Source organism: Fistularia commersonii, chromosome 9, assembly GCF_037954325.1.
Source record: "Fistularia commersonii isolate RoL2024-O1a breed Wild chromosome 9, RoL_Fcom_v1.0, whole genome shotgun sequence".
In the NCBI taxonomy this organism is placed as follows: Eukaryota; Metazoa; Chordata; class Actinopteri; order Syngnathiformes; family Fistulariidae; genus Fistularia; species Fistularia commersonii.
Window position 1 is genome coordinate 5,168,869 of NC_141292.1, and position 27,796 is coordinate 5,196,664.

Below are 27,796 nucleotides of genomic sequence, written 5' to 3' on the forward strand. Positions count from 1 at the left end.
TTTCCATAAGTTTTAAGGATTTTTTTTTAATGTAATTCAAAATCGTTTATAAAGAACGTAAAATAGGGGAAACACATTTGCATTCTGCAACCGCTAGCTTTTCCCGAGTTGCTGTTTCTTCCCAATTCCTACTATGTGACGTCATGACTGGGGGCGGGGCTTCGCGTGTCTGGATTCTTTTTTTTCGCCGAAAAAGCTCGCTTCCTTAGCAGCTGCCATACCCGGGGTGAATGAGGAGTGAGAGGTGGAGTGAGACGGCGACAGGAACGACACTGAGAGGGGGGCTAGTCGATAACCGAGAGTTAAAGAGGTCGTGTCATTCGGAGGGGAAGAAGTGTGAAGGGGGTCTCGGGGAGGAAGCGGTGGCGGCGGACTAGCAAGCGGCTCTCCATGGCTCTGTCAGCGGCTAACGGTGTCGACCAGGATCTGGCCAGCAAGCGGCTGCACTCAAGGTAAAGACCCGCTGCTAACATGGGTGTTAACCTGTTAGCTTGTCCTTCACAAAGGGGAAAGCAATGGGAGGCACACACAAAAAAAGACACAGATAGGTGTGCAAAGCTGCCAGCCAAGGGTTTTCTGCTCACCGAGGAGGAGCTATTACAGAGAGGGGGTAACTTGACCAGCCAGCTTTCACTGACTCGAAAGACCCGACCACAGCTGCAGCCAAAGCCCCAGCTCCTAGCCTCATTTCTGGCTCGGGTCACTGAGCTTCTGTGGCTGGATTTTTTACAGACTGAGAGGAGCCTCATAAAATGTGGACACAGAAGGGATACTGCACTAAATGTTTGTTTCCAGGTTGGCCACACATGGCGGGTGAACCATGTGTGAGCAGACGGAGGGGTCAGAAGGAACGATGCTGTGACCTTAATTTCACCTGGAGGTTGCGTTCAGATTGCTCTTTGCAGTGCTTCTGTTCCAGACAGAAATTCACCCTGTTGCTTATCATTAGACTTAAGCATGTCTCACTCGTACTTCCATCAATTGTCTCATTGTAGACAACCTGTTTTCCTCAGGAAAAAAATCTGTGAATTCATGCCAGTGTCTGCGGAGGTTCTCATTCATCTAGGTCATGGTTAATTCTTGTCAAAATCTTCTCATAGCAACTGGAACTGATTTTCTTCCAACAAGAATTCGTGCCAGTGTTTATAAATTGGGAAGCTCAATTTAAATACCTGTGTCAGGGAAAAAAAACATTTCAAAATACCTTGCAAGTTAAAATAGGAATGAATGATCCATATGATACATTTGCTTAATTTCCAGCACAGAAGATGCTTCCTTATGATGAATGGCAAAAATTGAAACAAATTAGGTTTGTGAAGTAGTGGAGAATATTTTATTCCCTTTCTTCCTTAAAGGGGACTCAAAAGCCCAAATTCAAATATGAAATAAACAAATATAACATTTGAGTCATGGAGTGACATTCATGAGGCATGCAAGGCTGACCTGTCGCATTTGTTGTCTGGATCAGATGCCGAGTCCCACCCACCCCTGTTGCTTTATTTTACAAACAGATGAAGCCAACACATGACCTTTCTACAATAAGGGTTATACATAGGTGTGTTTGTGCGTGCGTGCATGCATGCATGTGCATGGGTGTGTCAATGTGCGTATGTGTTTGAACATATGCTTTTTTTTTGGCTCTGAGTTCAAGGATAAACAGGTAGTTCCTCCAATGCACAAAACCACAACATGATTTTTTTGAAATGTTTCAATTATTATTATTTTTTTATTTCATTGTCTTTTGCTTACTTAAAGAAAAAAATCAGGGTCCATGTAAGTTCCAAAGTTGTTCATTTTATTTTCAGACCTGGATTTTTCTATCTGATAAATTTTATTTTTTGAATTATCAAAAGAAATCAGTAGATATCAATAACATTGAAGTTTATTTTCACAAATTTGAACAACAAATTCTGATGAAGTATGATTACATGTGCGTGTTTAAATTGTTTTCAGCATTATTTTTAATTCTGTAAATGTCAGTTGTGCCCAATTGACATTACAGCTTAATTAAAATTGATAGGAGTTAATAGTATCAAAAGCAAAATGATTTCAAGGGAAAAAAAAAAACTCATATGAACAGCAAAATCAAATATAGAAGACATCTCAGAGTGAAGGAGACCTGGACTGGAAGAGGAAAACATTCCTTGAAAGTTTCCTATTGGTTTCCCTGACAACCCTCTGTGGCACTCTGTAATTATGGCTGGATTACTACTCCAAGCACAGCGTTTCTTAGTGAGGCCAGGAATGAGTGAACCCAGTAGAACCCTGAATATGAAATGACACGTGAAGAGGCCCGGAAAGAGCAAAAATGTAAAGGATTCGTATTCTTCTCATGTGTGTGTGAGAATGAGACTATCTTCCTTTTTTCAATCACATGGTCCCTGTGAACATTCATCAGTGTTGTTATGAGAGATCTGATTTAATCAGACAGATGGATGCTTTTGTGCAGTGCATATACCACACGCATGTACTTTGCTCTGCTCTGGTCGCAGTTCTGGGTCTCCGATACCTCAGGCAGACTCGGGCTGTCTCTCAAAAAGAGCAATTAGAATTGTACTTAGTGAAGAGATTTGCTGACCAGACCACAGAGAGCCAATCTTACGACAACCACAAAGATGACAAGAATGAAAGTCAGTTTGTGGAAACTCTCTCATGGACACCAGCGCTCTCTTTCTCTCATTGCCATACCCTTAAAGCTGTTATATTTGTTTTAGTTTATATTTGTTTAAGCAAACTCTCATGCAGTTATCGCTGTTCATTAGCATTTGTTATCAAGCATAGCCGAGTATTGATAATCTCTGTGATGACAATGGTATTATATGTTATTTGTGTAATCATCAAAATTGTCATACATAACTTTCATACACACACTCAAATTCCTCAGAGAATGTATATTATATAAATGTCTAGTTGATAGTTTGGGAAAGTTCTTTGCTAATTTTGGAATTCAAAAAAGCAATTATAAGAAAATGACTGAAAATTTCATTGCAAAAAACAGTCTGTTGCTGAAAACTTATTTAAATGATGGTATAAAAGATATTGTTTCATATTTATCTTATGTGATGAGAAAAACCCACCTTCAATCAGAATCTTTTTGAAAGAACAGAATGACTAAACCTTTGATGTAAAAATAAACAATATTTGGGGTACAGAAAATAGGGGGGCCAACTGTAAAGTAGGGCCTAGATAATAATGCTTCCTCTGATCCCATCTTCTGGTCCAGAGTAATGGTGATTTAATGTGTGATAAAGAGCACAGTGGTATGATTGTGGAACTGGTTTCTGGGGAAGAGAGTGGACTCACATTATTCATTGATGGATGATTAATGGTAGTGCTGGATGAGCGTGTTGCTTCTATTCTCTCCTCTTCTGACATCAAATTCATATTCATTAATCTTTTAAACTTAAAAATGTTTATTTTTGGCTTGCCACCTCTTCATACATATTAAAGTTGATTTTGATTATTTATAATCACAGAATACCAATTGCTTTATATATATATGTATATATATGTGTGTTTGTGTGAATATTTTCTGTATAATGGGTCTGTTGCTAGGTTTCCCACACGACTGACCATATTTAAGCACTTTCATACATTTTTATAGCTTGAATCCTTTTTTTCATAAGCTGTCCACCTTTTGCAATATATATTACCTGTGAACCTCCTGATTATGGACTCAATTTCTTCTTTTTTCCCCTCATCCTTTTTTAATCTTGCCCCTTACAGTGCTGCTATTAACAACAATGTGAACCACCTCCGTTGTGTTCTTAATTTATCCAAGACTAAGTCCTGCCAAATCATTCTCACTGTAAGACCATGCTGACTGTCAAGTTTTACATAAAGTCATCTCTCAGAATTCTTTTTTACATGACCTCCTGTTTTCCGAGAACGTGGCTAAAGCTTTTGCACAGGATTAGAAAGAATCCAGCTCTGCTCGATGGCAGTGAAGAGTTTATACAGCTGTTTGGAAAGCTACTCTCACATTGGCTTCTTATAAGTCCATCATTGATGTGCTCCATATTCCCCTCTTTGATCCCAGATTCACATCTTCATGCAATGTTTTTTACATCTAGAGAATTCATAAAAATCATTTTCAAATGCATTTTTTTTTTTTGTCAACATTTGCTTTTGTCAAGGTGGTTGCTTCAAAGGGCGCCCTTCTGTTTTTTCCTCGACATAAAAGTTACCCATCTTGCAAAAAACAGGCTTCACAGTTTAAACACTTCAGTAGTTGTAGCTGCCACTTTTGAAATTATGAGCACCAATGATCAATTTCTTAATTCAAACCACAGTTGGATATTTCCCCCATATGTATGTAAATTTCTAGCAAAAATATGATTACTCCACTGTGGCTGTAAAGACCAGCGCAAATCTTTGAATTTACCAGGGGTAGTTTTTAAGTTACAGTTGTCAAAGGTCTTTTAGCATGAGCCATTTTGTGTCATATTGCATTGCCACCTGGGTTGGTACCAACTTTGAATCAGTGAATATCATTCTCCTGAAAGTGGAATCAATGTCAGCTATCCATGCCAAAATGGAACTTGAGGAAATAAGAGTGGTTCACATATAGTCATGTCTCTGTTTTCTGCTGTATAGATAATTGGAATGCAGTCAAATAATTTTGTTCACATTGCCTTCTGCATGGCTGAACCTATACCAGCAACAGGTGGAAATCAGTGTTTTCATTGTGCTGAATGGTTGTTCATGTGATCCTAAGAATATAGCCTCAGTAGAATTAAGCAGCTCGCAGTAAGTTCACACCAATTTTGGCTTCCATTATGGACCAATTTGACCAGTTATATTTTTTCTTTTTAAAAAAAAGTATTTTTTATTGCCATATTGGCACCCAGGATTTATTGGTGGGTTTGGACTCAAACTAATCATCTATATGGTCTTTTGACTAACTGCACCCTCAGTGTGACTTAAAATTTTCTCATGAAATACTTATGGTTGCTAAAATACCTGTCATGTTACTCTAAGCCTTGATTGCAACTGGAAATGTTAGCCTGTGAGATGTGAGGCCTTTGTATACTTGGTGCATACAGCTGCACAAATCACCAAAAAAACTACAAGAAGGAGCTTCCTGGGGAGGTAAGCTGGTCATCACCTAGCTTTTCAAGAGCAACGGATATGTACTGTACCTCACAGGTGTATAGAGACATGAGTACATAGATCTGAATGGTGTTTCGATTGAAACACGTCATTAAAAAGATGTTGAGGACCTTGAAAACAGTGCAGAAAAGAAGCATGACAAGACATCTTGTTTTTTTTGTTATTTTTTTGATTATTTCATTTCATTCTTTTTTTTTTTTTTTTAGCCCTTTCTTTTGAAGCATACTTTGTTCAGGGGCTCCACACTTTACTTACTTCTATGAGAGTTACTTTAATTTTCCAGATCAGTAGTGGCTTATGCATTGTGTAATGGTATTAACTGTTGCCAAAGCAGGTGGTTCTGATCTGACTCTCTTCGTGCCAAGAAAATGACTGAGCCTTTGGAAGACCCTCATTGTCTTCTAGACGGTCTATAGACTGGATGTCCAGTTTGGGGATTTCCCAGGTTAGAGACTTTCATCTGTTTCTTAACGCTAATAAAACATGGCTGGAGTAATTTCACCCTTCCACTTTAGATGTGAAACTTTAGACAGGAAAAAGGGGGGCTGTGAAAATTATTCTTTAGTTATTCTTCAGACATTAATCTATCTAGAAATGGCCACTTGTTTGAACCGGAGTCAGTATGAAGGTTAAATGTCAGTCTGGGTTAGATTTGGTTTTATTGTATTAAAATAACTGCTAAAGAGATTGTTCATCATAAGGCCATTTATATTCAACTGGCTGTAATAACACATGTTTTTAAGACTTGTGATTCAATCAGGAGTGCATTACGTCTAGGTTTGCCGAAGATATTCTGTTGTGCAAGTCCGAAAGCATTTGGGGAAATTTTGGGACAGCTATTCATCTGGGCCGATACAGATGTTTAAGATAAACTATCGGCCAATGATTCTTGTATTTGTTCCCACTTCTTTCTCACAGCAACAAATCCCAATTTCCCAAAGCGAAAAAAAAAACTCCCTCAAGGCACTTGAAACCATTTGAAATTAAGCTGTACACATTTATAAAGGAACTTTGATGTTAATTTGCTTTTGCATCAACAGATGGGATCTGTGATCCTGTCAAAAATCACAGATTTGTCATCTTATTTGAAGCAAGCTAACTCTTAATCTGCACCCCAACTGCAAATAGACAAAGTATACTTTTAACAAGCGAGGCAACAATTGCTCTCTGGTGCTGGTTGTATTGCATCAGTTTATTCCCTCAGCTAACCCCTTAAAATGTCTAAAAACAAGGTCCTTATTATTTTTAGAAGCAATTCCCTTACCCACTCGACATTTATCCTCAGATATCCAATGTGTCCAGAGTGTTGGACCAAACACTGGTCTGAAAATCTTTTGAAGGTTTTGTTGTCGCTCTGGAATTGCCTGCTTTTTTAATCCTTCTTACCCTCCAATACCACAACTGGCAGGATGTCACTCAATTTTGTAGGCATTGTCTTTTTTTTTTTTCTTTTCTTTTTTAATTTTATTGCAAGCATACTGTAACTGAATCTTCCCTAGTTTTCTGTGGGTGTTTTTATGGGAAGGCAAATCTATTCAGATACATTTGAATGGCGCCTACGGGTGCGTGTGTTCCACACTTTATTACAAATGTGTCACACAGTCCGAGACTTAACTTGGTGTGGTGTTGTTCTTGACTTGGTCTTGGTTTAAGTGGTTTGAAATGCATCCCTTTTCCAGGAACTGGGATGTTGTTATAGTAGTTATTCAGTGTGTGGAAAAATACTTATTATGCAGGAGCTCTGCCCGTAAGTATTAAATCAATAGAAATATGTTTTTTTAATTTACTCAATATTTACATGATACCAAATGTGTTTTTTTTTTTGTCACTCCACTAGATGGTGTTGTTCATAACTTGATTCATTAAATCAACTACTAATTTGAGCCAATCTTTCCTTTTTTTCCAGATAATACTTCATATTTTTACATTTCAGAGTTTATTTATTTTTTTACTTGTATTTTTAGCTTGTCACTGTCTTGTCCTTGTATGTCTTGCTGCTGCTAAACAATTTCCCAATCCTGGGATCATCAAAGTACATCTCATCTCGTCATTGGTGCCGTACTTTGAAGATTTAAAAGGTATAAAAATGGCGGTATATTTTAGATTACAATAATGTTGTATTGTGGCTTAAAAGTAAGATTTTTGCCTTTGTGGAGGTTGTCATCTGTCATAACAGCAGGAGTATCTCAATGCAGCATCAATTATCCTTTGTTTTCATCTCAATCTGAGGTGGTTGTTGTATTGTTAATGGGCCTGGAACTAAGACTCAGCTGTATGCCTGCACTATAATCAACAGGGATGAAGAAGATGCCATTTCTGCCCCCGAGCAAAGAAGTATGTGATGAAATATACTTAGTTGACCCTATTACTGATACTAATGAGATACACTCCCGCAGATGTAGCATTCACATCATATTACATCAGTGCTCATGCACATGCTTATTTTGGAGATCATTTGAGTGTGCGCACATTCAGTCTTGACATATTTATGTCTCTTAGCACCTCCGAGAGAGTTGTGGATGTCTTTGCTTTGGTTGACCCAGTAAATGTTTTTGCAGGAGTCAGCAGATAGCTGGATTTGTGTAGGCCTCTTACTGTGCTGCGTAGTCTCTCCCCCCCGAGTGGATTAAGAATTCTCTCCCTCTCTCTGTCATCCTTTATTTCACCTGCCGGGTCGTTTTCTTTGTCCCGCTGCTCGGACCTGCAATATTTACTTCCTCATACCTTAATGGATTTTAGAAGTGTCTGTGTAGCAAAACAGCATGATACATCTCTGTGTCTCTCATACAGAGGAGACACGCTGGAGGATCAAAAGTGGGATTTTTTTTTCTGATGGGGAAATTAAAACATAACCGTTGGCCTCTCAGTCTTCCGATCACAGTTTGGATAAGCGAAATGCCATCTGTGGATGCTGAAATCTTTTTTTTTTTTGGCCAGATATATATAAATGGAAGTGGGACTGTTTTGTCATGAAATTTTTGACTTCTTCCCCCTGACTGTCGTGGTGTAGTCCATACACATCACTCTGTCTTGGGAAATTTCTCCTAGATTTGAAAAGCAGATGTTTGCTGTCTGTCTACGGGATTTGAACATATTTTTCTGACGTTGTGGAGTAGTTCTGTGGATGTACAAGAGGTAGAGGACAAATTTCCTGTCCAGTAGCCTACACTTTTGGCAGTGGTTCCTATGTAGAGGGCTCATTATGTTTATTTTTTGGTAGCTCATTGACAGTTACTGAATGGCGTCAGAACGTTGCCCTCTGACGGGGGCAGAGAGAGCTGTGTGTAGGCTGGTTCACCGTGGACCTCGACCTCAAGCTATGCTAAAGCCTTTACACTTGGAGCTACAGGTGTATGTGGAGAAAACACGAACCAAGCAAAAACACAGGTACTGCTGGGGAAAAAAAAACATAGCAACAGGCAGGGTTTTTTTTTTTTTTGTTTCTTTTGTTTTCCACCTACTGTCGTGCAGGACTTAATTGTAACATGGATACATGACATCCAACCTTTACTGGTAACTGACATTCATAAAGCACAAGTGTATTTTTAATTAAGATGTTTACATGAACCCTCTTTTCTAAAGAGAAAACATTGACCAGATGTCCACACCGGTGTCCTTAGCACCATCACATGTAGTGTTGAATGTCTTTTCCATGGAGTTTATGAGAGTTTTGTAATACTGTTACCAACACCTTTGTCTTTTATGTTTATTTGGAAATACATATGGTAAGCATATGATTGCAATACTTTTGAATGGCGCCATATGTAAAAGGGATTAGATTCCAGGATAATCCTTGCTTAACTCTTCATTCTACTACCTTATCTGGAATTTAGTGCTGGAGCAGAATTGTCTAGTCTTAAGTTTATCCTGGATTATACAATGAATGTTGTGTGGACACTTTCTGAAAGAGACTCCCTGATGAAGACGCTCTCCTGATGAAGACGTTGTAGAAAGAAAAAAGCTAGAAACAATCAAACTCGAAAAAAAAAAAAAAATCATTTAAAAGCAATCCACCTTTCTCTTTATTTACTTTCTCACATGTTCTTTGACCTGTTACCACCTTTATTGTCATGAGACTCAAATGGTAAGTTGAACTTGCCAGAAAGTTCAATAAAAATGTGATTAATGGTTGTCCATTTTAGGTAGGTCAATTTCAGCCTTATAACAGAAAATACCTGTTTGAATTCCTCAATTCTCAAGTTTTATTTTCAACAAATCATTTTTATTTGAAGAATGATCTTATCAAAGTGGCAAAGTGGTTAGCGTTTCTATCTTAGCTAGAAGGTTCTTGGTTTGAATCTGACAGGGGCCTCTCTGTGTGGAGATCGCATGTTCCTCCCATGTCTGCTGGGGTCTCGCCCTGGTTTCTGTCTCCTCCCACAGTCCAAAAACATGCAGAAGGTTAATTAGAGAGCGTGAATGGTTGTTTGACTCTACATGTGGGTCCTGTGATTGACTCATGACCGGCCCAGGGTGAGTCCCGTCTCTTGGCCAGTGACATCTGGGATCGGCTCCAGAGACCTGACAACCCTGATCGCAGGCTGAGCTGTATATAGAACCAGTGAATGATTTTGTTGATTATTTCTTGACCATCTGCACATTACATTAATGCAGATTTGCAAGTTCTGTAACCGTGAGCATGTGTAGTGAAGACTTATTTATTTATTACATGGAGCGTATAGGTCGCAGACAACTTATTGTAACAAAACATCCTTATGCATCAAGACTCATAATGTATGAGCATTAGCCACTTTTTTTTGAAGGTGCACTTCATGATTCCTTTACATTACAGTTGCTAAGGTAATATTCACTGACGTTCACTTCAGACCATGTTGTCATACTGATACTACCAATTTATTCCTTATCATAAATCTTATCAAAAATGTTTCATCTATATAATTTCCATGACCTGCACATTGTTTGCACCTTGCATACAGTAAGTTTAGAAGGTCCTCTGTGTCTCTCTGTTGGTGTTTAGGATGGAAGCGTCTTGCTTGGAGTTGGCCTTGGAAGGGGAGCGGCTGTGCAAGGCTGGTGATTTTAAAGGGGGGACAGCATTTTTTGAGGCAGCTGTGCAAGTAGGCACGGAAGATTTAAAGACCCTCAGTGCCATCTACAGCCAGCTGGGAAACGCCTACTTCTACCTCAAGGAGTATGGAAAAGCCTTGGAATATCACAAACATGACCTGACCCTCGCCAGGTGAGCACTCCATGCTTAGAGGCAGGTATATTGCTGATCATGGAATAGAATAATATCTTTCAACAGCTTGGTCAAGATTTTCTGTTTACAACGATCCCATCATAGGTCTTATAGCTATCTGTATAAAATAATCCCAAGCTTTGTGTATGGTTGTAATGATATGACAGTGTATACTAATTCTCATGACTACCTGTAGATACATTATTGTATCAATGATAAATGACCCTTTCATGTGTTTCCAAATTATTTCATAATTGTTCGTCCTGGACTGAATGAATCAAACATTGATACACACAAAATCAAAAACCACAAGGCCTGTAAAATACATCTATTTGGCAAGGATTGTCTCCAAGGTCCACGCAACCTTTAATGCCAGATAAGCGTCACAGGAATTGAATTAACAAGAGAATGGGTGAACAAACATTTATTCAAAGATTCCCAGTGTAAATATTCGTTTTTGTCCAGCGGACACCTGGTTCTAAAAAGTTAGAATTTTTTTTCTTTTCCCAAATAAGCTGATATACACTTCAAATTCAAGGATACTTAATACTTAAATGGCCTTTTATGATTAAATTACACTAGTATTTAACAGTTTGTAATTAGTTGTTTTTATTGCTCTATCTTAAAAATGCATATTTTACATGTGAACTAATCATTCTCATAATGGAATAAGGTCATTCACGGGAAAAGGACTCTGCTCAGCGCTGAAATGTTTCCCAGTGCGTGGGACAGACTAACCGGTGATCCTTTTCATCATGCTGACAGTGTGAAGGGGAACAGAACTCCCGTGGAAATCTTGATAATTTAACACTGGATTCAGCAATGACTGGGGTAAAAAAAAAAAAAAAAAAATAGTCACAGACTTTCATATTGTAACACGACGGGTAACTACCGGATGGATATTTAGCTGATGTACGCCAGATCTGGTCCCCCCCTGTGAGTCCAGCTGGCCTTTTAGCAGGGACGCGATTTAAAGGCCCCTGGGAGATTTACCTAGGGACATTATAGTCTTACCAGGGCTACAGGGACCTGCCTCTTAAGAAGCCACCAATTAAACTCTGCCATACAGCATTAAATCCTGTTACTGTACTTTAGTGACTACCTTTGAGAGCAATTAAAACAAACAACGATTGTGTGTGTCTGTGTATCTGCAGGACAATAGGAGATAGAATCGGAGAGGGAAAAGCGAGCGGAAACCTTGGCAACACGTTAAAGGTTTTAGGACGTTTCGACGAGGCGGTTGTCTGCTGCCAGAGACATCTGGATATTTCTCAAGAGCAGGGGGACAAGGTAAACTGGGGATTTTACATGTATTTTGATGCCTGTATTTGAAATTCTTTTCCCCACGAATGTTTTTATTTCACGAACATATATTTACCGACACCCTCAAAATATCCACTTCTCTTTATGTTTAAAACGTGAAGTCAAATGCACATGTTTCAGAAAAAATGTCTTTGCTACCTTTGTTTTTGCCTTCTTGTATGAGAATCCAAGACCTGACTTATTAGAATATCCAGGAGAAAGGATGAGTTGTTAAATGAATTGGTTAGAACTGAATGAACTCTACCTGATGTATTATTCTTTGAGATATATTAACTTAACCTTTCTTATTCTGAGGTCTCCCCCTTTAAGCTGGCGTCAGACGGTCATATACAGCAGGAAAAGATATGATTGCAACATTTTCCCAGATGCTAAATCTTTTTTTTAACATATTACTGGAGGCTATCTGATTTTACTTTGTATGCTCTGGTTATAAAGTACAATGACATTGTGTCCTGCCAAGCAGGGTGTATTTTTGGGCTTTAAGTATTTTTAAATTGTCTAAACTAAACAATGGCCTTTTTCATTTTTCTTATTGAGGAAAAATCTTGTTGAAGAAAAATTTAGTTTTTTCTTTTTTCTATGAACTCTTGTACACTGCATTAATCAAAAGAACCTTCTGGTATTTAAGCATAATTAATTGGTTTGCACAAATTAAATTTCCAAATTATCAGATTCATGGACGTTCTCTTAATCAAGATAGTGACATTTTTTAAATGGATCTACACAAATATTTCTGAATGCAATTTTAACCTTTTCAATTCTTTGACCCCCCTGTGTGCCACCTAAAGGTTGGAGAAGCCAGAGCACTTTACAACATTGGGAACGTGTTTCATGCAAAGGGCAAACAACAGTTATGGGGCTGCACCCAGGAACCAGGCGACCTGCCATCTGATGTCAGAGATACACTGCAGAGGGCTACAGGCTTCTACGAGTATGTATCTTTGACAAATACTGAGCATTTACAAAGATGGATGTGCACAACACAGAAAATCACAAAAACAGAGGCTTGCTATTTCGCCAAGCACAAGTCCATTCAGCAAACTCCACGGGTCATTTACAAAATTGCATCCAGCAATGGACACTTGGTAATAACAAAATGAACCCACTTGTTCTGTCTGTTCATTTTCGTGTTTAGTTTTTATTTTTTTTTAAAGTCTTTAACTATTTGTGTACATTATATGCTCACGTCATTTAATCAAGTGTGTGAACAGTTCATGAATACAGTCATGTACACAGCATGAACCTCACATTGTCATAATCCAGCTCACGATCACCAAGGTTCAACACTTGGAAATACGGCAGCTGATGTTTGCTAAGGCATTTCTTCAAAGAAAACACTGCACATATAAATTATGTGTCATTTCAAGTTGCTATGCACTTCTATAGGATGAACTTATGTTTGGTGAAAGAACTTGGCGATCGAGCTGCTCAGGGAAGGGCCTATGGGAACCTGGGCAACACACACTACCTTCTGGGAAACTTTGTTGAAGCAATCAAGTTCCACCGTCAGGTCAGTAATTCACAAGCCACTTGTGGTATTTAACCTACAAGGTTATTAGGTAACCTCTAACTCTGTGAGTAATGTGGTTTGGGTTATTTACAGTTATTTCATCCAGTCAGTATCAGAGTAGGTCTGAGTCTTTTAGCTACTCTCCATTCTTTGCCTGCAGAAAACAGACCCCGCACCATGTGCCAGATCTAAAACATAGATAGAAGTGAGGTTGAATGTACCAATGAAGGTTAGGTTAAGCTTCCCTTGACTCAGCTTTGCTCAAGTTCAGTTACTCTATTGATCCCTTGCTGGGACAAAATGGTTTAACACTTTATTAACACATCGTATCATTGCACACAGTTCTGAAACACACACACACACACACACACACATGTACTAACAGAACTGAATGGAGAGTTGACATGCCTGTTAAATGGTCCAGGGAGTGGAGGGGTTCAGGGGCACCTCTCCGGCCACCAGTCCACAATCCATACATAGTTTTCCAAGCAGGTCTAGAACAGGCGAACCCCTTGTCCCCATGCAAATCCCAACTTGTGGCCGAAAACACAGCAGGTACAGTTCTATAAAATCCTATGCCAACATTATTGTAAAATGACTTTACTTTATTGAAGATATTTGCTGTTTTTCTTCTTTGGTCAGCAAACATATTTTTGGTTATGAATGTGAAGCATTGGTCTAGCACCTTTAAATGTATTTTGGAACACTCTTCGTCCAGTTCCTCTGTGTTCTTTCCACTGTCACATGTTAGAATCAGACATGTGGTCGCCATGTTTGCTTCTGTTCTTGTGAATTACTTGAGTCATCAGATCAACTTCCCTTGATTCCAAAGAAGGGGGCTGCGTTGCATTTTCTTCTTTCCCTGTTTGCCTTGTCAAGACTTAAGACCTTGTAAAATATTACATGCAAAATAGCAAACTGACAAATGCACATTTGACGTTTGAGACGATAGATGTAACCGACTGTGGCTTTCCAAAGATATGTATTCAGCTCATGTGTTTTTTTTTTTTTTTGTACCACAGCACCAGTGACAATAAGGGTATTTATGTAATGATAAATAGATATTTATGTAATGATAAATAGATATATTAATTCAGCTTCTTTTTTTTCTTTTTTTTAAATATCTTACCTTTTGCAAGTAACAATTCATATCATGCTACCTCACCTCACTGTGTGTGACATCCTTATTGAATCACTTGCATATATGGCTTCTGGATTTCTCTCCACATGTTTCCTATTACATTCCATTGTGAATCACACGGTTCCTCTTTGGCGAAGCAATTGTCTCCTGTTATGAATTTAGTGACGTGCAATGCAGGAGAGCAAAATCAGAAGTAGAACTGGAAGACCTCTATTGACATTCTTGCTGCCGCGACACCATTTCTTGTCGTTAAAACTTACAGCCTGTTGCTTAAACCTGTGAAAAGTTCCAGTGTTTTTATATTTAATAGAATGATGGCATGGTAATATGAAATGTTTGTATTTTTCATAGAGCGAGATTCTTTGACTTTGGCACAAATTAAGAAGCAAAACAAAAGTAAAGAAAAATGAAATGCTAGTTATTTTCAGACTTACACAGGTTCAGACCTGACCCTTCTCTTCTGACTTTCTCAGCGTTTATCCATAGCCAAAGAGTTTGGGGATAAAGCCGCAGAGCGGCGAGCCTACAGTAATCTTGGCAATGCCCTCATATTCCTGGGCCAGTTCAACACAGCCACGGACTACTACAGGTGAGAGATGGTGCATTCTGACCTCTAGTGGAGGAAGGAGAACATTACACATTGTCACATGAAATTTGACAGGGTATAAAAATCTCAAACTATTCTTAGTTTCCCCCCCCCCAAAAAAAAACTAAACAAATCAAAAGTCTGAAATATTTATTTCAGAACTTGTTCTCAATTTTGTCTTTCAACCTTTCAGCTCTACATCTTTCTGCCTAGGAATTTGAGAGTTTTCGAAGCAGTGACATTTGAATTATAGATATCATTTCCTCTTAAGTTGTTTTATTAATTCCTTCGATTCAATCATTGTGCTACTTAATAAATGAATTGTTTATTTGCTTTTTAGTGTTTTCATTTGATTTTCCAAATTAAATTTTTTATTGTTCACTGCTAATAAAACCAAATTTCACTTTGTTTTAAAGGTGTACAAATAAAGGCTGTTAACATATATTTTATTATATATTAGTTGTTTTTAAATAGCCCTTGGCACACCTTCTGTTTGTTTTTTCTGTAGGAAAACCCTGCAACTATCGAGGCAGCTGAGGGATCAGGTGATGGAGGCCCAGGCCTGTTACAGCCTGGGGAACACCTACACTCTTCTGCAGCAATATGAGAGGGCCATAGACTATCATCTTAAACACCTGTACATTGCCCAGGATCTAAATGATAGGTAGAGGGATCTCAAAAAAATGGATCTAGGATCTATTGAATGGCAATTGTAAGATTGGTGTGGCTTTTTTCATGTCACACTAGGGTTGGAGAGGGCCGTGCCTGCTGGAGTTTAGGAAATGCATACGTCTCTTTAGGGAACCACAAGCAGGCCCTGCACTATGCCAGAAAACACCAGGACATCTCTAAAGAGGTAAAGCACAGCCCTTATTTAAACAATACTTTAACTCAAGTCTAGCGATTTGGATTTAGCATCAATACCAATTTTATTTTCCTTTACTGTTAGATATTTTGTCCCAACTTCTTCACTTTTCACTCAGATTGGGGACCGAAATGGGGAACTGACAGCCAGAATGAACGTGGAGCAGCTGATGGAGGTGCTGGGTGTCAGCGACAGTGACCTCTCCCCCTCCAGTTCAGAGTTTGAAATGCAGGGTGAGACAAAAACATTGTAGTAATGTGACTGTCACACTAGTGAGGTAAAAGGCTGAAAACAAGCTTATAAAAAAATGCATTATGAAATATTTTTATTTGTATGAGCCACTGTACTAAAGCATAAATTTTAATATTTTGAATTACTAAAATCTTAAATATCTTATTTCATTGAAAGACACAAAGAGGAGTACACTTACTTAATTTTGTGTAATTTGTACATTAATTTGTTAAAGTTTTCACTCATAAAAGTTATTCTGGTACTGAATTAGCTAGGCTGCTATTGACAGTTTGAACACATACTTGAATTAAATTAAAGGCAAACCAACGTAGATCCCCTCTGGCCTCTGTAACCCTCTCCATAGAAGCTACAATTCTCTGGAATTCGCTGTCATTTTTTCTTCAAGAGTAATGATGAAGTTGGGTTGCTGTTTTATTTGCTGGTCCCAAATCTTTCTTCAGTTCCATTGGGCAGAAGCCCGGCGAATGTAAAGGCCAAAGTCCATGTTCGGCCCAACACTTAGAAACAGATTCACAACAAGCGATTTTGTCAGCGGATTTGGCAAAACAAAAGAATATAATGTGGAAGAAAATAGTTTCTCTTTGAACTGAAGTCTACCATCTGTCACTGACATTATCTCTTCAAGTGGGTTTGCATGCATTTTCTCTATAGAACCTGATATCTTAGACATTAGATGAGTGTTATTCAGTTTCCTGGATCATGGTAAGGGAAAAGGTGTGGCAACTGTTTGTGTTCTTGGATGTGTTATTAAAAAAGGAAGCTGAAGTCTCAGGGCTGAACCTAGCACCCCTTCATGTAGCAGTAAAACTACATTTAATTGAGTGGACTAAGTTGATTTTCATGGATCATCTTCTGTTCGCTACTGGTGTGTTCAGTGCCATATGTTCACAAACAAATGTAAGATTGTGGTGCGCCTGTTAAGGGCGTAGAGATGAGGAAAAACAAAAGTTGTAGCTCTTCTGCGGATGGGATTTGTACTTGTTTTTACCCCAAGCCTCAGGACACTCCATCTGTTTTCCACATGAACCTCAGATATTACAGTTTATTATTAATGTAGATTATCTTTAAATGACCCACAGACATGACTGGGATTCTCCCAAGATGAATTTCAAGATTTTTGCAAACAATCAGCCCTGTGTGTTTGTCATGTTGGTCCTCTGGGCAGAAACCAAGCCATGCTGTAAAGTTTCCCCGTTACTTGAATGTTTCACCCAAACCCCTCTTTGTGTTGTTTCCCAAGTTGTCTGCCTTCATCTTATATGCTAATTTAATGTTATGGGACCAATTCTAGTATGATAGGCTTGTGCAAGAAAAAAAGGAAAGGGAAAAAAAAAACAAAAAACAAGACATCTGCTTTTCCTTTTGGCTGTTCGCTTCAGGGATCGCCACAGTGAATCATTTACCTCCATGTAACCCTCTCTTCCTCACACAAAACCAAGATGTGATACCCAACAGTCAATATTTAGAATGCTATTCTTTTTTTCTCTTTACCCCTCTGTAGGAGCGAGACCAAAATTTACCAAGAGAAACAGCATGGATAGCGTGGAATTGTGGAAATTCTCCTCCGACAAGGTGATTTCCCATTTTTCACAAACCTAAAAAGAGAAGCACTTGACAATCTGACAGCTCTTCCTTCCAAACGTTTACTAGCCTCTCTCATTGTATGGCCTTTTTCCTTTAGAATGGTGAGTTGGAAAGCACTGCTAAGAGATCCAAGAGTCATGTGTCCCAGCCTGGCAGGAGGAGGGGCTATCCTGACAGTCAGTCATCAGATGAGAGGCAGTGGTTGGACTCTCCAGTGGACACAGACGACATCACTGTGCAAGTCCCGCCTCCAGTGCCAGTGAGTAATTGCGTACCTTTCCTGTCTCATTATATATCTACCCTGACCCAATTTCCCATTTTGTCCCTCACATGTGGGGCTGTTGTCCGAGGAGAATGACAAGCTGCAGCAGTTGTTATATTTGCTCTCTCTTAATCTTGTGTTAAGTGAACCCCTGGCGCTGCGAAGCGGCAGCCAACTGCTCGTGGTTCATTGTCTGTACATCAACACAACTGTTTTCAAAAGGATCAATGAAAGTCTCAAAAATGGTCTTTCATCTCTATTTTAAGATTCCCTTAAAACATATTGCAGTCATTACCTTTTGCGATTAAAGTGAGTGTATTTTACTCACAAGCCTGAACTGAAGAATGAATTGAAAGTAATTGCATACTTTAAAAAAAAGGCTCCAAAAAGGATATATTTATTGCTTGGATGAAAGTCCGATGTAGCAAAAGAGAATTTAAAATAAATTACCTGAGAATGACAGAGAAAGTAAATATTGAAATATATAATTACTAGTTGTTTTTTTTTTTTTAACTGTGAATCAGATGTTATTGGATGTACGGAAATAATAATTTTAAATATTGTGACACTCAGTTTGCTTCCACAGTAGCAAAACCTAACAAGCAGTAATATGGAAATCTTACCGCCCCCTTAATTCAGTCATTTATTTGAAATCAGCCACCTGAGAAAGATGAGTTCAGTTATACATTTCTTTCTTTCTTTCTTTCTTTCTTTCTTTCTTTCTTTCTTTCTTTCTTTCTTTCTTTCTTTCTTTCTTTCTTTCTTTCTTTCTTTCTTTCTTTCTTTCATAGAAAGCAGTAATGAGATCATAAACTTAGAGTTTTAAATGTATTTAATTAATGTCTCCATTTCTATGTGTTCATTCCCCTTAGGAATAATGCAGTTAATTTCCCCATTGGATTATACAATATGATTTAACAAGACATCTACTGTGAACTAGTTTCGTAATGAATATGCTTCTTCACAGCTGTATCTCTAATATGCATCAAAAATAAATAAAAATTCGGGGTCCCCTCCTCACTTAACCCTGCTGTGCTTTCGTGACAGTACTAATAGCCATTATCAGCAAGCTGACAGTTTTAGAGAAGAGGGAAAATTAGCAGGCTGCTTGATAATATGGTAGTTTGTCAAATGAGGACTACAAATAGAATCAGAAGTGACTGCTTGAAAATCGGACGAATTGTTCATTAGGTGGCCCCAATTTTGTTTTAGTTTACATATCGTTGCACAAAAATAGTTGAATGACAATCACGCTAATTTTGAAACCTTGAGTTAAAAAGAGAATACACCGATACGATAATATAATGGTATGATTTGATTGAAGTCGTTTGGAGGATGCAGCTTTAGTTCTTATTATTTTGGAGTATTGAAACAGAATCTCTAAAAACAGTTTCTAAAAGAATGTTACAATACAAGTTTTATGTCGTTTTTTTCACACGATCATGAAAGTATACCCTAGATGGCAATATGCCCAGTGTCTCAGTGTGGCATTAATAACTTCAGTTGTAGTATTTCACTGCAAAACAAAGTAACATTATTATGTTACTTAATTTTAAATAATATATATAAATACATTTTTGCTCTGTGAGATTTGCTAGAGACGACCAGCAAAAACGTTGGGATTTTTCAACTATATATAATACATTTTTGCTCTGTGAGATCTGCTCAAGATGACCAGCAAAAAACTTTGGGATTTTTCTATTTCTGAAAAAATGTTTACGTTAATAAGATAATATCCGATCATCTCACTCTGTAATGTGATCAACGCACAAGGCACAGTATATAGATCGGGTGGTTAGTTTCTCTGTTCGTCAAAAAACAAAAAAAAAATACTGATTTTACGTTTGAATCGGTTTTGTTATTTGTACAACAATGTTTTTAATTTCCCCTCTTCTCTATGTATTGTCTGCTGGGTTGGTGCTACTTTTGTCTTCTATCTTGGCCTGCCTCTGTGGGCTTTCTGGATCCTTTAGATAATGCACTGTAGGAAGCAAGGAGATCCATTTAGGGGATGAGGATGGAAAATGTTTTAGTGAGCCGGGTAGAAACAAGAACTACAAGCCAATCAAGGATTTCCCATGAGGCCTTTTGGAAATTATCATATTTGAGGTATATTTCATCGGTAAAGTTTCATCTGAGCTATGTGAGCGGTTAGTTCCTGCCAATTGAGTGCAGTTGATCTTTGCCGGTTGCTGACAGAGGCATGCAATTTACTCATGACTGTGCCATTGCACCCATCATTCCTCCCCCAGAACCCCCCTACCACCACCACCACCACCACCACCTTGCTCCCCTCCCTCCGCTGCTGATAATGTGACCTTGATCACAGAAGCACTTCCCTCCCTGCAGGGTCAGCCCTCCCCGTATGCCATAATGAGTTGTTTTCCCACAGTGGGTGAATGGGACAAAAATTGCTCGCAGGAGAGCCGGAGAGATAGAGAGAGGGAGAGAGAGAAAGATAGCGACGTAGTCCAAGAGAGACAGATGGCTGGGATAGAGGGATACAAGAGAAGAGGAAATTAGAGGGAGGGAACCCGTGTTCAGCAGGGGGGCCGAGAGAGTGGAGGCAGGAGGTGTGAGTTAGGCGTGTGGACAGCAAGAGGGAAAGAGGAATGAGACAGCGAGTGGGACAGGACAAGTGTCACTGGTAAGGTGACTCATTTTATGTTACACAGTTTGAATAACAAAATTGTTTTAAATGGTCACTCATGTTAGCAATCTTTATTTGTGTTTCCATAGCTGTAACAAGTGTATCTACTGCTACGATCCAGCAGTTCATTCTTTGCCAAAAAAAAACAAAAAAACAAAAAACGCTCCATAGTAAAGAAACTCCAGCGCAAATATTAGGTTTCAAATACAGTCTTTGATTAATAATGTATGCGACAAATAGTTTAATCTTTTGATGCAGAAGTTGCACTTGAGTGGATTCGACTGAAATAAAGCGTTGGCTGAAACTGACCTACTTTCCATCTCGCCGTGAGGCAGGGGGATATTAACTTCACCCCACTAGTTGGCTAAAGTACACATTACTTTGTTTATGAATTAAAGCAGCAGATACTGTACACTTGTTATTTTTAGGCGATTTGGTTCGGTGAGGAACATTGTCAGCTCTGCACAGCTAAACGTCCTTTGTAATTTTAACATTGGAACCTCACAATATTTTTTTTTTTACAATACAGAGGATGATGATCTTACCAAGGTTTGACATGCAATGTCCCGATGTATTTGTATTTTAACCTAAATATCTTTAGTACTGCAGTCACTCAGACTTATCGGTAAAGGGTGAAATGAAAAACAACAGAAAACTCTATTTCTCACATTTCACCCTATTTTGACTTTCTATCAGCTATTTAAGAACTTTCGTGTGGAGGTAGTTTTTATCAAAAAGACTCTGTTCAGTCTCAGATGGTAAATAACTATTAATAGCTACTAGTTATGACATCAGGGTAGCAAAGTCAAAACCTGTTGGTTATTTTTAATAACTACTCATTTTAGTCCTGTGAAACATCCACAGTTGGATATATCATGTCTGTGCCTAGCAAGTACATTTTCTGCTGAAGAATGTGGAAAAAGTCACAGCAAGTGGTTTTGTTTTGAGATAAGGATCCAGATTTGGGATTTGCCAGTTAGTCTTCAAAGGTCTCTAAGCAACTTTTTAAGCTGCTTCTTAGAATGGATGTGTTTTGCCAGTCAAGAGTTGTTGAGTTAGATTCTGTATAAGATTTTAGTTTTGGTAGAGTCACTTTGGGTCTTTCCTGTCGATGATATACTTGTTTGATCAACAGTCTTAATCTTATTTTGTGACTGAAACCAAACAGGGCTCTTTAAACATTTTCTTGAGTAATATTGGTCTATAATGCAATTGACATTTCTGCAAATAAATGCATAAACTAAGCATTCCAGTCACAATAGAATTTTTAGTAGGGCGTTGCAACTTCTGAATTGATAAATTATTAAAAATTTTGATTCAAAATAGATAAATAAATAAATAAATAAATTAAAAATGCATCCACAGTGCTCACTGTCCCTGCATGATGTCCATTGTGAGCTCAACATCCTGGCCCGCACTGGCTCAATCAGCTGCATGACTGGAGTTGCTGCCTGAGGGCTTTCAGAAACAAGTACTGCTGAATAAACGTAACCATAGTGTCGGACCGTGCAGAACTCCTGACCAGCACTTATAGGCGTGGATCCACTTAAAATAATGTAATACTACATTTATGACCTGTTTTCCTTGTTAGTTATTTATCAGGATGTTTGTGTTGTGGTGTTGTACAATGTATTAGAAGTTTTACAATTTATATTTTGGGTGCTGACATCAGGAAACCTGTTTCTTATGACACCACAGAACAGATCTTTTTTCATCCACTTCCTGGCCATCAGGCATTTCCAATCATGTTCTTGAAAATGACTGGAGAGAATTGAACCTCCAAATTGTATTATTTTACTAATTAATAAAATAATAATAGCAATAATAACAACAATAATACAAAAATAATAATAATATCAATAATAATAATGTCAGGCCGTGAAGGTGAAAATAAATATAAATTTATTTCACCACTGGTGAATAGTTACGTGTTTTTCCCATGAAATTAGTTTAGTGGTTGCGTATGGAATCTCGTTTTTAAGTAAACAAGTAAATAGACACTTGACGGGTCCCTTTTTTCTTCTCATTCATCTTCTAGAAGTTGGGTCGTGACCCGTCTGATGAAGACTGCTTCTTCGACCTCCTCAGCAAGTTCCAAAGCAGCCGCATGGATGACCAGCGTTGCCAGCTCGATGAATCACTGAACGGAGACAACAGAGATGGTGCTGCCAACGCCATGCCGTCCCTGAACAAAATGATAGGTGGGTTGAGATGAGGGCTGACACGCCCTTGTCCGGCCTCATGCATGACTATTTTTAGTTATTCATTTATTCTTGTTTTATTTTATTCTCATTTGTTTTTAATCAAAAGGAAAATCACTCAATGAAATGTGCAGTTCTTTCCCTCCAAAAATCATATCTTGTTATGGGTCCCACTTTCTCACATGGATGCAGGCTGTAGTTTAAGGCTTCCAAGGGAAAAGTAACTGCTAGCCGCACTATTTTAGTAGAAATAATGGTTATATTGAATATAAATAACTGATAAATGTGTATGTATACATGTATAATTTTAGGTCAATTTTTTCAAGTGCAAATTTTGAAGCTTTCTTTTAGTCTACAGTCTTTTAGTCAAGTTTCATATAATCCAGGCTCACTGTTGTTATCCATTTGTGTTTTTATGCATGTGAAAATACTCTTGAGTAGAATCAGGTGAGATTTCAACACAACTCAACTTAAGATAAAAAAGAAATTGGGAAAAAAGTTTATTTAAATGCATTTACATAAGATTTGGGTGTACTTAATTTGTATTGTGTATTTGATAATACTTTAGATAAGAATAATAATAATAATAATAATAATGATAATATGTCTATTTAGCACTTTCCAGCAAAGGTTAGAGATGGATAATGAGTAACAATTATGTCTTAAATTATCATTATAGTGTGGGAGAGGAGCATACAGATAATGGGTATAGATGGAGAAGGTTGGTGTGTGTGTATGTATGTGTATATATATAAATATATACACATACATACACACACAGACACACACACACACATATATACATATATAATTATATATGTTTATATACACACACTTTCTCATTTAATTTTTTTCAACCCAGATTCCGCAGTTACAACCTCCCCCCAGACTGAAGAGCTGTTTGACTTGATTGCAAGCTCTCAGAGCCGCCGTCTTGATGACCAGCGGGTCAATGTTGGTAACCTCCCAGGTCTTAGGATCACTCACAACAACCTTGGTCACCTGGTTGGAGAGGCAGACCACCAGGAACCCAGCGACGATTTCTTCAATATGCTTATCAAGTGCCAGGTGAGGCTGTTTTTTTTTTTTTTTTTTTTTTTTTTTTTTTTTTTTTTTTTACTTTCGATTTGTTTGAGTGCAGGTTGTCCTTGTTGTCAGACATTTTGTACTGTATAACAGCTGATTTGATGTTAGGCTGCTTTTAAGATCATGTTGAAAGAAATCCTTATGAGAAAGAAATCCTTAAAGCTAGTAAAAAAAAAGGACAAAAGCCAGGGTATCTGGTTGTTCACCCTTTTTTTTTAAATTTGTGATTAAAATGTAAAGTGTGCCCAAAATGATTTGTTGTTACATTATATCAAATAATACATCTTGTCATGATCTCCTCTATGACAACATTTGAATGCTACACGCATGTTGGGATATAATTATTTATTCATATGGCAGCACGACTCTAATTTATTATTATTATTTCCTGTATCCTTGCGTCTGACTAGTCCTCCAGGATCGATGATCAGCGGTGCTCTCCACCAGAGGCTGGTCCCCACGCCCCAACAGTGCCTGATGAAGATTTCTTCAGTTTAATCCAGAGGGTGCAGGCCAAGCGTATGGACGAACAGCGCGTCCAGCTGCCCAATGACGAGCAAGAGAGCCCCGCATCTCCGAACCCCGAGCTGCCGGGGGAGGATTCTACCTAGGATTTCGGTGAAAGTTCCCAACACTACTATATTGTCAAAGAAACACAGAAGAAATGGCAGAATGAAGATTTGTGGAGTGTTAAACTACGAACTAACACGAGTTATAATGAAAATTGATGTGCAAGTGGTGCCATGTCAAATGTTCCTCCTTGTATTATGCTCTAAATGTTTGTAAATAATCCAGTAAAATTTGCAGAGTATTTGCACGTCGATGGGGAAGATAACGCTTAAACTGGGAATACTTAACACAAGCACTACATGAACTCAATCTTTAGCCTTAAGCAGCAATTTCTTTCTGACTCAAGATTGTATTTCCTGTTGTCAACATTTCCATTTTTTTTCCATTTTTTTTTTAATTGGTTGCAAGCAGTGGGCAACAGTAAACAGTTCATGTTGACCTGAGAGTTTAGGAAACCACAATAATTTAATTCTCGAGCTTGACTCAAAGAGAGCCTCTGAGAAGTGATGGATATGCACTGTATAAACCCCATTTTATTAAGAGGTGAGGGATTTTATCAAAATTGCTACAATTTATACATTTTCTTTGAATATAATTTATGAAGTTTGATTTTCTTCAAAAAATATGATTTTAAATTCATGCTGAATCTCAAATAAGTTGAACCTTAGAAAATAATTGTCCCATATTCTTTATTTCTCCTGCTTTAAGCATTCAACATTTGGGGCACCCACTGCTCAAGAGTGTTTGGGATGACCATGCAGTGTTGAGGCTGCTGAGGTCAGTTTATACTTGAAACCACTGTTTTATAACCACACATCACTTTTATCTTTGACAAAGTCTGCTATAATTTATTGAGCAAGTGTTTCCACATAGATATGCATATTTTTTTAAGGACTTCATTCTCGTAAGATCATTACCGAGCAAGTGGAGTGGGTGAAAAAATGTTTTTAATGAAATATTATCACAGTAACAAAGTTCAGTGATATTCTCATCTTTTTACTTTCAGGGTTCCCCTAGTTCTTATGTCATGAAAAACTGGAGAACAAGCGAAATGTCCCAGAGTTTGTTGCCAGGTACCTGCAAATTGATAAAACATTAAGAAAAATAAACACTAAAATAAAATCCCCTCAAAAATAAAAGAAATAAAAATATAAATAAAAAATGAAAACAAACAAATAAATGAATAGATAAATACATTTATGTGATCATTACATTTAGAAAAATCTGCAAGTTAGTGTGATATCAGTTAGACTTTTTCACTCTAAAACGACATAGAAAGTATTTAAAATTAGGGAGGGAACATATTAACCTTTTAGGGTAAAATAGAACCCTCACATTTTCCTAAACTTTTTTTGGGACTGATGCAAATTGCTGCCGTTAATCTTTTTTACATCTGATAAGAGATGAACGTTATTGCCATTAGTGCTTTACACATGAACAGAAGCAGATGGATGTGGCAAAGGGTTTGAAGTTCTGCAGCTTTAGTAGCTTTAACAGTGGTGAATGGCAATTCCACACGATGCATCTTGTATACTGCCCCCTTGTGGTTGGAACCAAGTGAACTGGCTAAAATGTTAATTGTGTGTTTGGTGGGGGTGGGAGGGTTAGGGTGTTTTCTAACCCCTTTTTGAACTGTAGTATGGTTTTGTTCCAAGTCGGAGGATTCTTAGACTCCAGCTTCTCGTGTCAAAAATTACTATATAAGTGAGCGTGTCATCAAAGTCACATGGGGCCGGTGTGCATTTGAGCAGTATGAGCTCCCTGGTGTACAGAAGAATCAGCAAAAATAAATAGTTAAAAAGAAATCTGAATTGTTGAAGAATGTGAAAAATGTTGCTCTAAGGAGCACCTGTTGTCTAATATATGGTACAGAATTATTAACCTTACCTTCGGGCTTGCTTTTTGTTCAGAAGTAGTGCATACCTCATGTTTGTACCTCAATTGTTATGAATTGAAGAGACATTTTGAGTTCTGGGCCTGGACAGATTACATGACCAGTTCGTTGTGGTTATGTCTCTTTGATAAACAATACATTGGGAGCTTCTTTTTAAAAATGAGATTTTTTCAGTTTTTTGTGAATTAACATTTTTTGTAGAAAGTGCCCGGGATGCTTGTGTTTGTCACTGCCATAATTTGTACATATATATTTTATATTTATGTTCCATTTGGGGACAAGAAAATGTGTGCCCTCATGCTTTTAATAAACTGTTGCAGAGTTTTCCTTTGGCTCCCTGTAGTTTTTGCACCACTCACTACACACCGCTCTTTTTGAGCCAAAGGTGGTAAGTGTTATCTCTGACCTTTTTAGGACAAAAAACAGCTGTTGCAATCTATTGAAAGCTGAAAACATCACAATGAACTGAATTGTATTTCACAACTCCTTATCTTTAACAAAAGTATGTGTACAAACATTATGGTTGCAAAATCACAGTGGAAGAGTGACAAATGTACCAAACTTCAGGTAAGTATATGTTCGAATACCTACTTAACCCGCCCACCCCACCTACACCTTTGTTTTTATCTCCACTCCTGAGGATGGGGCTATGACATCACTGGTATGCGTGCTAAGCTAAAAAGCATAACTAATGTCACCGTGTTTTGGGTGTGATGTCACATGTTGTCTGTGTCTTCTATTCAATTCAGAATGTTTATTTCTCACATGGCGGAAGCTGCTGAAAAAGGTCGCAGAATCTCCGAGCACCCAGAGGAAGGAACACTGAGACAGCGGCCATGGCTTTGCAGCACGAACTGAAAATGTAGAAGAAAAACCACTGGAAGATAAAGTAAGTACTTAAATGCCTCAATGACCTCTCAGTCTCATTCATAATTTGTTTGAAATGTCTTCTAAATGATGCAGATTTTTTTCAGGGATAAATGTATTCAGCAAACACTTACATGTATAAAGATCTAGAACACCTCGCCTACAGGATGTTTGCGAATGTTTTCCTATGGCTGCTGTAACAGCTCCACTCTTGAATTTTCAATTCTGTTCAGGGAATTTCAGCCCTTTTATCTTAGAGGAGACTACAAGCGGTCAGGTGATGGCTCGGCTTGCCAGGACCGTTTTGCCAAAGTTATCAGAATGAGTTGAGGTCACAGAATGATGTGCACAGGTCTCACTCAATGACCAAGACAATTAGGCTACATATGAAAATGATCCAAATTGTTGCATATATAGATATGATCACCTCCAGAATGGGCTGTTCGATGCTTATCAGCTCTTGTCGTACAGTTACGTACCAAAGCTAGGTTTAAAACTACACGCTGCACCTAAGCACACCGTGTCGCTTCGCGTGGGCTGACATGTTGTGGTAGAGTTTGCTGCCTCATTGAAAAGTTGGCCTTCTGCAACAGAGAAATGTTTAAATGCCCTGAGCTCTTAAGAATAACTGTGTCTCTCCAGTGCTTTTGAGTTGATACGCGCCCGATTTTGACCGCCTGTGGCAAAGGCTCT

At 38.1% G+C, this 27,796-nt stretch overlaps 1 protein-coding gene across 3 annotated transcripts; it reads left to right on the forward strand.

Moving 5' to 3' along the window:
• Positions 1 to 211: 211 nt before the first annotated feature.
• On the forward strand, positions 212 to 27,057 carry gpsm1b (G protein signaling modulator 1b). 3 transcript variants are annotated; one of them, XM_086152112.1, is made up of 15 exons: positions 7,798 to 8,499; positions 10,091 to 10,312; positions 11,467 to 11,602; positions 12,424 to 12,566; positions 13,022 to 13,145; positions 14,760 to 14,875; positions 15,381 to 15,536; positions 15,620 to 15,728; positions 15,856 to 15,970; positions 17,491 to 17,561; positions 17,671 to 17,832; positions 22,524 to 22,686; positions 23,549 to 23,754; positions 24,183 to 24,390; positions 26,986 to 27,057. In XM_086152112.1, exons 1-14 carry the CDS (start codon positions 8,351 to 8,353, stop codon positions 24,381 to 24,383), a joined length of 2,073 nt encoding a protein of 690 aa, XP_086008238.1. In that variant the 5' UTR covers positions 7,798 to 8,350; the 3' UTR covers positions 24,384 to 24,390; positions 26,986 to 27,057. The 3 variants fall into 3 exon arrangements, with proteins under 3 accessions (XP_086008240.1, XP_086008238.1, XP_086008237.1); XM_086152111.1 differs by lacking the exon at positions 26,986 to 27,057 and having other exon boundaries at positions 7,799 to 8,247; positions 8,333 to 8,499; positions 24,183 to 26,560; XM_086152114.1 differs by lacking the exons at positions 7,798 to 8,499; positions 26,986 to 27,057 and adding an exon at positions 212 to 452 and having other exon boundaries at positions 24,183 to 26,560.
• The last annotated feature ends 739 nt before the right edge of the window (positions 27,058 to 27,796 follow it).

Coding starts and splice junctions, on each gene's coding strand:
- gpsm1b (XM_086152112.1), top strand. CDS start 8,351: ATGGCGTCAGAACGTTGCCCTCTGACGGGGGCAGAGAGAGCTGTGTGT. Junction 12,567..13,021: donor AGGGCTACAGGCTTCTACGA/GTATGTATCTTT, acceptor GCACTTCTATAG/GATGAACTTATGTTTGGTGA. Junction 13,146..14,759: donor CAATCAAGTTCCACCGTCAG/GTCAGTAATTCA, acceptor TGACTTTCTCAG/CGTTTATCCATAGCCAAAGA.